Genomic DNA, 11,379 nt, shown 5'->3' with positions numbered 1-11,379 from the left:
GCTCTCTTCTCACGGGAAGCTGATGTTTCCAGTTGCCACATGGTGACTGCTCTGAAGGTCCATTTCCTTGCGAGATTTCTACCACCATTTTCCGCTTTCCTGCGACCATCTGTTCGGAATTCGAACAGGGGGTGGGGCCGATACTCACTACCTCGTCCAGCTGGGTGCGATCGGTGGAAAATCCTATCGGGACGCGGGCTGATATTAGCCGTTTTCACGACGGCCATCTGGTACACATTTGGTGCTCGTCTGGTACAGATTAGGTGCAGATTTGGTCAAATCAGGTTCAGTGTGTCTCTTAGCAGGTATTAGCTAGGGTTGCACTAATTGCTTATATGCCTGCTTTATCATATTATCAGAGAGCATCATCGATTAAAACACTGAAATAAATTCATAAAATGAGGATATTTGCTGTAAAATAAATTAGGTGCAGATTTGGTCAAATCAGGTGCATTCGTCGGAAATCCCGTCGTGAAAATCATGCTATTGGGTTTGCTTTGAATAACCGAGTCGCGAGTAAATACGCTAGAAAATTAGCTGTGTGAGTAGGGTGTTTTCAAGAAGTGAGCGCGATGTTTGTCCTGAAAAAGTAGTTACTGTATGCCTGGCCTATTCAAATACATTAGCCAGAGGGGTGTGGTAATAACTGGTGTAAGCAAATTGACCACGGTCAAAAATGCATTACCAGAATGCACTAAAGCCAACATTTTGGGATGGTCTCGTTCCTAAGTCGGCTAAGAGCTTCGGTCCAGAAAATAAATTTATCGTTGGCATACAGTAAAATACATACCAAACTCGGCCGGTGATAAATTTTCAAGACCTCAGTCCTTACTGATTTTTGAACTCGGCCTTCGGCCTCGTTCAAAAATTCAGTAAGGACCTCGGTCTTGAAAATTTATTTACACCGGCCTCGTTCAGTATTATATATTACCGTATTTGATGAATAACAAAGGAAGTCAATGTTTAAGTCAGGTCCAATAATAATTAGGAAAGACTGATTGTCAGGCAGAGAAAAACAGAAGACGATAATTCAAAGAAAAACTAAAACGAGTGTGGATTTGCTATGTGTGTGGGGGAGGGGGAGGAGGGGAAGTGTGTGTCTGAACAACAAGGCAGAGCAATTTGGAGCTAGCTGGACAGACTCGGAGCCATGGCCCGGCCGGGAGCGGTACTGCTGCTGCTCCTGGTGACGTCAGCGGCCGCGGTCCGGTACCGCTGGCTGGACCCGGTGTCCCTCCACGGTCCGGCTGTACAGATAGTCTCTGCTGAATCGGAGATCGAATGTGGTATCCACTGCGAGGGAGCTACTCCTGAAGAGTGCAGCGGCTTCATCTACGGACCCGATGACGGCGCGTGCCGGCTGTTCTCTGGCTACTGCCGCGGTCCGGCCATCAACAGCTCCCAACAGACCACCGAACGCTTTTGGGCCCGTCCCATATGCACAGGTAACCTGCAGTATAAAACTCAATTTTACTAACTATTTAAGCATTACATTATTTCAGTAACTATTTTTATCATTGTTGTGTAATGAATGCATTTCCAGATGAATGCGCTAGAAGATATGTGAGCATATAGCGAAGATACTTTTTATTCAATAGCTGGATAGCTGGACAGGACCAACTTGGTGGAGTGAACGTCACCGCCAACTTGTATTGCAGTCGAGCTGTTTTTTTTTTTTCGCCAACTTTTATTGCACCCGCTGACTGTTCCTGGATATCCGCGCCCTGCTGGAGGAGGGGGTGTTTAACCCGCGCCCGGCTGGGGGTCCTGGATTTCCACGCCCTGCTGGGGGGGGGGGGTGTTTGAACACCCCCCCTTCTAACTCGGCTCCTGGGCCACGTAGCGACACGCGGAAGGCGGCGTTCGAAAGAGCGTCAAAAATAATGAGGAAATCACTTCGGTCAATTTTTTGGTCAGGTCAAAGGTCAGGTCACCAGAGGTCATTGAAGGCAAAATTTCGCCGATTTCAAGGTCGAATGTCGACAATTTCCAAGAAGCCAACGCATAACTCGGGAACCAATAGAGCTACAGCGCCGCAGAAAAGCGCATTCGATAGCCCTATTAACGCCCTTTCTGAGTAATTTTCTCAGATTTGACCTAACGTCAACGGTTTTGCCTGCAGGGGGCAAAAACTGCAAAAATAGCCGATTTTTTCGGAAACAGTTTTTCTGCAATAACTTTTGACTCAAGCCTTGTACGAGCTTACTTTTACCGGCATCGTGTTCCTCTTGTCAAGACGCATCGAATGAACTATAACTTGACCTTGAAAGGTCAACTTGAAAATTTGACCTCAGGTCAAGGTCATGACCTGACCGGAAAGGGTCATGTTGCATATCAGTCGATCGGTATCGTCGAGCTGAACACATCTAAGGCGTTTTCATCGTTCTAGCATGCCTCCATCAAAAGTTATTTGCGAAAAACTGTTAGATACTATTCGTGACCTAAGATGACCTCAGGGCATAATCAGGGGTCACGGACACCATTTTCATGTTCAGTGTGTCTAAACCACTTGTAATTCAGTGTTTGGGAGTGTTTATAATGTCTTTCGTCCAAAAGAGGCGCATTTCAATTTTCTCCCATTGACTTATAATGGGGAGGTCGCAAAATTGACCTGACCTTAGGTCATCGATATCAAAATTCTGAGATATACATTTTGTACATGCTATTGCTCTTAGCAATCGCTGAAAGTTTCAAAGCGATCGGTCACTCGGTGTAGCTATGACTGACATTGAAACTTTTTATGAGGTGAGGTCACTTCAAGTGACCTGGTGACCTGACCTTGAGTGACCTTGGTCTGAAATTTTCACAACATGTGTAGAATTGATGTATGATAAGGTGTACCAAAAACGGCGGCGCTCCGCGCCGCCGTTTTTGAGATATTCGCGAAAAACCACAAGGGGGGGGTGTTCAAACACCCCCCCAGCAGGGCGCGGGTTAAATAGCCCCCACCCTTCTAACTCGGCTCCACGGCCATGTAGCGATACGCGGTAGGCGGTGTTCGAAAGAGCGTAAAAAATAATGACGAGACTACTTCGGACACTTTTTTTGGTCAGGTCAAAGGTAAGGTCAGCAGAGGTCATTGAAGACCAACTTTCGCCGATTTCCAGGTCGAATGTCGACAATTTTCAGCAAACCTGCGCATAACTCAGAAACCAACTGAGCTATGCATTTGACCTAATGTCAACGGTTTCGCCTTCAGGGGGCAAAAGCCACAAAATAGACGATTTTCGCGGAAACATTTTTTGCAATAAATTTTGACGTAAACCTTACACGAGGTTACTGTTATACCTACAAAGTGTTCCTCTCATCAAGACGCATCGAATGAACTATAATTTGACCTTGAAAGATCAGCTTGAAAATTTGATCTCAGGTGAAGGTCAGCTTGGCCAACGCAACGTGACTCATAATGGAGAGATCGTAAAATTGACCCGACCTTAACCCTCGCCCGCACATGGGGGGGGGGGTGGTTGCCACCCCCCCCCCCCCAGGTAGTCTTTCTGCTCTGCACTCAACATTTTTTAGAGCTAGAAGGCTGATTTTTGGTATAGCTGCTCCTCCATCCTTTCTTGATGTCCACTGAAAATTTCAAGTTTCTGTGATTTTTGGTTTCGGAGATATGACCTTGTTTTTCAGGTCATGTCATGACCCAAATGGCCAATTCTCAACATCTTGCGTTGGCTATGGGCCTTGTGAGCTTTTGACACCTTGATTTCGGCCTTTTTTGCCAGTCTGACCTCCCACCTATCATGGAACATGTTGTTTGACGATGTACAGATGTCAAGGTCAGGGTCAAGGTCAACCTAGGTCATCTAAGATAATTGCGTTTTAGGCAAGCGGAATTTACTTTTTGTGAAGTTTTTTTACTGCATTTTTGGTAAAAGCTTCTCAGATCATGATTTCATGTATGATGTAATATGGACAAATAAACAATCGGCGCACACATCAGTATACACACAGACACACACAGACATAAAAACTAGAGGCGTCAATCGGATACCAACTTTTTGGTATACCGATACCGAACCGATACCAACTTGGTATTTGGTATTTCAATCGTAATGTGTTTGGTATTTTGTTGGTATCATAAGCCCTCACTAATGTATAAGAGGCTAAGAAATCGGTAAAAAGTTGGTATTTCCCTCAGTTTCCCAAGTTGGTTTGGTTTCGGTATTTTCCCGTGGTTTTGGTTGGTATTTGGTTTGGTATCGGTATTCCGATTTTCCGTAATTGACATCACTAATAAAAACGCATATAATTGACCTTGACCTAACTTGACCTGAAATGACCTCAGCAGCAAAAACCTGGTCGGGTACTGTGACAAAGAGGTGGTTCTAGCTGGCTTGGCACCAGAAAACGGCATCGTCATCGGTATATGATAAGCAGCGCACTTGATATCCAACGGTGACCCAAAACAGCAACATTTTTTAGTTTGACCTGACCTGGAAGGTCAATGACTGACCTGAGAAGGTAAAACCGGGTATCATTGGATTCGTCTCTTCCCAAAGAATCTTTTTGGTCTTTACCGCTAAGCTCTATCTCCAACAGGGACGAAATGGCGCGGGGGGTGGCAACCCCCCCCCCCCCATGTGCGTTCTAGGATGGGAAAATGGCATGTGCGGGCGAGGGTTAATCAAAAGTCCGAGATATGCATTTTTTATATGTTACTTTTATCAATCGCTGAAAGTCGTAAGGTGATCGTTCGGTTGTTGCAGCTATGACGAGGATTTTAACTTCTTCTAAGGTGAGGTCACTTGACGTGACCTGGTGACCCGACCTTGAGAGCCCTGGGTCTGAAATTTTAACAACATATGCGGAAAAGATGCATTAACAGGTGTGCCAAATCTGCGAAAAACCGCAGGGAGGGTGTTCAAACACGGCCACGTCCCAGCGTGGGTTAAAAGTGATATCTCCTTTAAAAATAAGAGGCCAAAGTGGCCTCTTATTTTCCGCACCAAAAACGAGTATCCAATCTAGGTAGTTGACGAAAACGTCAACCATCTTTGCGCGTTTTTCAGTCAACACATCCGAGCCCTGCGCCTGTCCGGCCGGCTTCAGCCGCTGTGCCGGCCGCTGTCTGAAGAAATTGGACCACAAAGTCAACTACACCGAGGCGGAGAACCAGTGCGCCGCGCTGGGCGCCCACCTGGCCGTGCCCCGCTCCAACGAGGAGAACCAGTGCGCCAAGTCCATCGCAGGAAACTCTTCAGTCTGGCTGGGGTTAAACGACGTGGCTACAGAAAACCAGTTCGTTGGCGACGACGGCTGCGGCACCGTGCCTTCCGACAGCCCCTTCTGGGCCAGAAGACAGCCTAATAACCAGAACGGCCAAAGCCACGTTGCCTTAGTACGACCAGATATACCAGCCCTTCAACTGGGATGGCATGACTTCTTACCAAGTCATCCGGTGTCCCCTCTCTGTCAGCTTGCCAACTGCTTTGATGGCAGTTGCCCCTGAATAACTACCGAAATCATTTCACTTGATCTTTAGCGAGGAAATTCACAATTCACAAGTGAATTACGCTACTGTAAATCAGAAATGCAAACCGCCCACAGACGACGGTAGTTCTGATTATTGAGTTCCAGGCACTTTTACATGCACAGCAGCATAGCACCGGAGTGCACTGCGAGTGACATTGTCATCCGTATTCCAGTCCGCATTCATCCAATGCGTTTGCACAGTGACAAAATACGCTGATGTAGGTAGGTGATGCATATGGCTCGCGCGGTGACACAAGCTTGTTGCGACGAGTCATAGAATGCACAGTCCGCCCATGGCTCTGCAGCCATGTTGTTTATTTCGAAAGAGCTGCTGTTCGCCAATTGCATAGTCGATGGCTCTGTCACGATCTGTTACTTACTTACTTGTATGTTCGGCTTTCTTTCGATTTTCCGTGGTGCCTGCGGTAGGTACTGTTGTGGGCGAATTTTGCAGGCGGGTGCTTTTTCTTTTCTTTGTGCGTGGCGTTGACACTGACGTTTGATGGTGGTTTCCTGCAGGCGCTTTTTTCTTTTTTCCGAGGTGTTTGTCGTGGCCTACGGTATCATTTTTTCGTGTCTTTTCCTTCCTTCCTTTCTTTCGTCAAAAATGCGCCTCCAAGGAGGCGCGTCAGCGCCATCGGTCCCTAGTTGTCCGGTATCTTGAAACCATGTGCTCTGTACAAATCCCTGTCACGATTTTCTATTGACTGAAAATGTCCGCGGTGGTGTCTGCTGTGGTAAAATGTCTGCGATGAATACACATTGCTTTACAATACCTTTGTTTCAATAGTTTGTTTGAATAATAAGGTCATGCCCTAGTTTCGTATCACATCAAGCCAATTAATATCACAAGCGCACGCATTTAGCTCGTAACATACCATGATTGATGACACTTCAAATAACACTGCATGGATCGACAGAATTGCGTGCATTAACAGTATGTGTAGTGACCCCTATTCCAGTACGTATAGCAGCTCGGAACCGATTGAAATCATTGGCAGCCATGGCCCGGCCGGGAGCGGTACTGCTGCTGCTCCTGGTGACGTCAGCGGCCGCGGTCCGGTACCGCTGGCTGGACCCGGTGTCCCTTCCCACTCCGGCTGTACAGATACTCTCTGCTGAATCGGAGATCGACTGCGGTCTCTTTTGCGAGGGAGCTACTCCTGAAGAGTGTACCGGCTTCATCTACGGGCCCGATGACGGCGCGTGCCGGCTGTTCTCTGGCGACTGCCGCGGTCCGGCCGTCGTCAGCTCTCAGCTGAACACCGAACGCTACATGGCTCGCTACACATGCCCTGGTAAGCTGCAGTATTGAATTCATAACTGAGAGCATGAGATGAAGCATGAGAAGCCAAACACTGTGGCCCAGCTCGGCCCAGACTGTATAGGTAACGCTTTGGAGAGGCATACATCTCATCTTAGCAACTGCAGGGCCGATTAGCCCTGGATTAGCCTGCGGTCGTTTTTGTTGGGTAGCTGCAACTCTTCCCCCCCCCCCGCAATTGACTACTCTTGATGCAACTAGGTGACCGTTGTGGCAGGTACCACGTGAAAAGTCAAGAGTGTTCAAGTTGTTCTCCTTAAGTGGCGCTTTCGAGAGGCCTCTATCTCAGCAAAATATATGCATTCGGGCGCAGCCGATCAATCATAATACATTACCTTTCCAGGTTATCTTCGACACACAAATTCAATAAAAAATGTGATGTAGTGAGTAGGATCAAATAAAGTATTCACGTAAGAATTGAAATAATAGGTAAATAAATGAAAATGAATAAATCGTACCTAATTGTTAATGAACAGCCAACGTTTTCTGGAACTCTTGACGTTCATCAAGGGCTGCGATGTCGGGGCTCCAATGGGCCTTAGCTCGTGACGAAACAAGGCAGTGCCAAGCTCGTTGCTCTCACGGGCGGATCCAGGAGGGGCACTTCTGAAGCCATTCCCCCCCCCCCCTTCGCAGCGCTACAAGTCGATGAAAATGTGCGTTTTTTCAGAATAAAACGAAAAATAAACAACGTTTATCAAAGAAAGTTTGATATATAAGAACTAAGAAGTGTGATCTATATGTCATGATGCTATTCATTCTTGTACTTCGTCATTCACTGACAGTAAGTGATCTTTTGGCACGTTTTTCAGGCAGCGTATCCGATCCCTGCGCCTGTCCGGCCGGCTTCAGCCGCTGCGCCGGCCGCTGTCTGAAGCGACTGGACCTGGCAGTCACCTACGGCGAAGCGGAGAGTCAGTGCGCCGCGCTGGGTGCCCACCTGGCCGTGCCCCGTTCTGACGAGGAGAACCAGTGCGCCATAGACGCCGCAGGAACATCTTACGCCTGGCTGGGGTTTAATGACGCTGTCACTGAAAACCAATTCGTGGCTGACGACGGCTGTGACAACGTGCCTGGTGACAGCCCGTTTTGGGCGGAAGGCCAACCTAACAACTACCTCAATCAAAGTCACGGAGCTCTGGTGCCTGTGCCGACCTCCGGCACGCCTGAAGCGGGCTGGCACGACGTAGCGCCTTCTAGTCTCTACAGACCTCTCTGTCAGCTGGCCTACTGCTATAATAGCAACTGCCCCTGAAGGAATTGTCACTCTTCACCTGAGCCCGCGACCGCCTGAGGAGGGAGGGGCAGAACCGACCCCCTCGTTTCTTTCTCGCAAAACTTATTAACCGTTTGAGGTTGCAACGTGCAACTTGGTATACCTTCTCCAAAGTTCTAAGTCAATTTGACGTGTGGTGTGTTGTGAAAGTTTTGTGCAATAAAAGGTACTTGAGACATACACTTTTTACTGGCCCAACTAAACGACACTTTTCTATACAAAATGGTGAATGTTTGAGAAAAAACACTGAAAATTGAGGTTAAAAGCAGCATTCAAACTTAACCTTCCAGGCGGTGGGGGGAAGTTTCAAAATTTTTTCCAAAGGCTATGATAGGTTGGCCGCTAATGACGTCAGAGTGACGTCATTTCTGCCATTTTCGACACAAAAAAAGGTTTCGCGGGAAGAGCTGTCAGGCCTACAGCTTTAGAGATACAGAAAAAATGTTTCAGATAATAAAGGGTGTGGAATCAAGAGGGCTACAAAACTGCTATTTCGCTTTTTCAACGTTTTTGGATTTTGAACCCAAAAATTAAAAAATAGATTTTTGAATAATAGCCAAAAATCCAAAAAGTTTTTTGAATTTCGAAAAAACGGAATATATGTGATAGTCCCTACCGCCTTCTATCTAACATACAAAATTTGAGATCGATACCTCTTTTTTGGCCAATTTATAGCGAAAAAAAAACTGTTCAAAATTGATGACGTCAAATTTTTAAACTCAATTTTTAGCAATTATAGACCTCGTAGCGCAAAACAAAGACCACCATTAGACTCCCCGTGACGAGCTGCATCGAATCAATACCCATTTTATGCAAAATATCAACTTTGAAATTTCACCTTTTTTGACCTGACCTTTTTTTATAAATTTAGTCCGAACCTTATGATGGGAAGGATTCACAAGGACAGAGCCACCGCTAAGCGAAGCTTGTTGCGGTGACCCTGCCCTCTACCCTCCGATCGCGCAATCCCAGTTCTATGGCAGAATTTAGAGTCCAAAGTTTAACCCTCGCCCGCACATGCCATTTTCCCATCCTAGAACGCACATGGGGGGGGGGGTTGCCAACCCCCCCCCCCCCCGCGCCATTTCGTTCCTGTTGGAGATAGAGCTTAGCAGTAAAGACCAAAAAGATTCTTTGGGAAGAGACGAATCCAATGATACCCAGTTTTACCTTCTCAGGTCAGTCATTGACCTTCCAGGTCAGGTCAAACTAAAAAATGTTGCTGTTTTGGGTCACCGTTGGATATCAAGTGTGCTGCTTATCAAATACCGATGACGATGCTGTTTTCTGGTGCCAAGCCAGCTAGAACCTCTTTGTCACACTACCCGACCAGAATTTTGCTGCTGAGGTCATTTCAGGTCAAGTTAGGTCAAGGTCAATGATATGTGTTTGTATGTCTGTGTGTGTCTGTGTGTACCTATACTGATGTGTGCACCGATTGTTTTTGGGTCCATATTACATGAAATCATGATCTGAGAAGCTTTTACCAAAAATGCAGTCAAAAAACTTCAAAAAAAGTAAATTCAGCTTGCCTAAAACGCAATTATCTTAGGTGACCTAGGTTGACCTTGACCCTGACCTTGACCCCTGTACATCGTCAAACAACATGTTCCATGATAGGTAGGAGGTAAGACTGGCAAAAAGGCCGAAATCAGGGTGTCAAAAGCTCATAAGGCCCATGGCAAACGCAAGATGTTGAGAATTGGCCATTTGGGTCATGACATGACCTGAAAAACAAGGTCATATCTCCGAAACCAAAATTCACAGAAACTTGAAATTTTCAGCGGACATCAAGAAAGGATAGAGGAGCAGCTATACGAAAAATCAGCCTTCTAACTCTAATAATGTTGAGTGCAGAGCAGAAAGACTACCTGGGGGGGGGGTGGCAACCACCCCCCTCGCCCCATGTGCGGGTGAGGGTTATTAACGTGCGCACATAGCCGCGCACGGCCGGTCCCCTCACTGACTTCGCCTGGCTACGGGCTGCCACCAACCGCAACCATACCTGTCAGGAGGCCCCGCTTCGAACCCGGACTGTTGTAACCGGGAACGCGTGCTCTCACCACGCGGTGTCCAACGCTCTACCAACTGAGCTACGGGACCTTGGCCTGACCTCCACCAGAAAGTGACCTAAACCGTACCTGATGGTCTTATAACCAACACCATTGAGTTGGAAATGAAAAACTGGCCATAAGACATGCATCGCACAACCTTAGTAATAAGTAATGTTGGGTTCATGTGGTGACCCTTGGTGACCTTTGGTGACCTGACCTGTGACCTGACCTGGTATGACCAGCGAGCTCTAATAGCAACATATCTACTAGACAACTGACGCCTTATCGCTGATTTTCGGCAAAATGCGTTTTACTCGGTGTTATAGCGCTTTCCCTGCAAGCCCCGTGAACGGTGAAACATTTTATCTTTGACCTGACCTGTGACGTCATGGGTGACCCCGAGGTCAATGAAATTTGGTTTCTTAAGACAAATTTTACAGAGCTATCGAACGCCGTTTGAATTTTCCGGATCCGTCCAGTATTTTCGGAGATACGGGGGGGGGGGCAAAAAAATGCCCCCCCCCCCCGCGCGGAAGGTGGCCGGGAGGCCCACCGCCTGCCGGGTTAAACAATCACCGGTCAAAGCCAACCGTTGAGATTGGTAAAACCCCACATTACTTTAGCGGTGGGCTGTACATACCTACAAGCCGCATATTACCGCAAATACCAGATCAGTCGTGTAGTGTCATAATGATCTTAGCTGAGATGCCTCTGCCTGAGACAGTTCCCGGCTGAATTTTTGAAAATCAATATGTCAGATAGTGCATGCATCCTCGAACATGAAATATTTTGACATCGCAATTCACAACGAACATATAAGTCAAGTCGCATTATGAGTCGCACAGACGTAAAGCGTGTGGGCTATCCGAGCGATCACCATACCCTTCCATCTTGTGCATGACATCAGACACAATCTCGTGAACTCACCTTATGTCTCCAAAAATCCTCAGGTCAGGTCAGGTACTCTCAGGCGTCGATCACTTGGAAGGTACCGCGCTCCGTCTCCAAGGTCTCCAAGCTCTTCCAGGTCGAGCCTCGAGGTCGACCAATCGCAACGGCGCGGCGGTGGTGTCTAGCGGACTAGCGGTGTCTAGCGGCCCCTACGAGTTAGTTCACTAAACCGCCGCCAGAGGCACAACCAGCAGTATCCACACGGCCCGAATGATGGCGACATCTATATACAGGGTGAGGAATTTATCTCGAGATGTAGGTAGAGGCGCTGGGGTCCGTGGTTGCTGAAAGTGGAG

General features: G+C 47.3%; 1 protein-coding gene across 2 annotated transcripts; it reads left to right on the top strand.

Moving 5' to 3' along the window:
* Positions 1-937: 937 nt before the first annotated feature.
* On the top strand, positions 938-8,258 carry LOC122369458 (brevican core protein-like). Of its 2 annotated transcripts, none has more exons than XM_043344231.1 (3): positions 938-1,445; positions 5,016-6,776; positions 7,615-7,930. In XM_043344231.1, exons 1-2 carry the CDS (start codon positions 1,151-1,153, stop codon positions 5,453-5,455), a joined length of 735 nt encoding a protein of 244 aa, XP_043200166.1. In that variant the 5' UTR covers positions 938-1,150; the 3' UTR covers positions 5,456-6,776; positions 7,615-7,930. The 2 variants fall into 2 exon arrangements, with proteins under 2 accessions (XP_043200166.1, XP_043200165.1); XM_043344230.1 differs by having other exon boundaries at positions 939-1,445; positions 7,615-8,258.
* Positions 8,259-11,379: the final 3,121 nt, after the last annotated feature.

Source organism: Amphibalanus amphitrite, unplaced genomic scaffold (genome assembly GCF_019059575.1).
Source record: "Amphibalanus amphitrite isolate SeventyFive unplaced genomic scaffold, NRLGWU_Aamphi_draft 001037F_arrow, whole genome shotgun sequence".
Lineage (NCBI taxonomy): Eukaryota > Metazoa > Arthropoda > Thecostraca > Balanomorpha > Balanidae > Amphibalanus > Amphibalanus amphitrite.
Note: the sequence above shows the minus strand (reverse complement) of the source record. Positions and strands in the feature narration are given on the sequence as shown.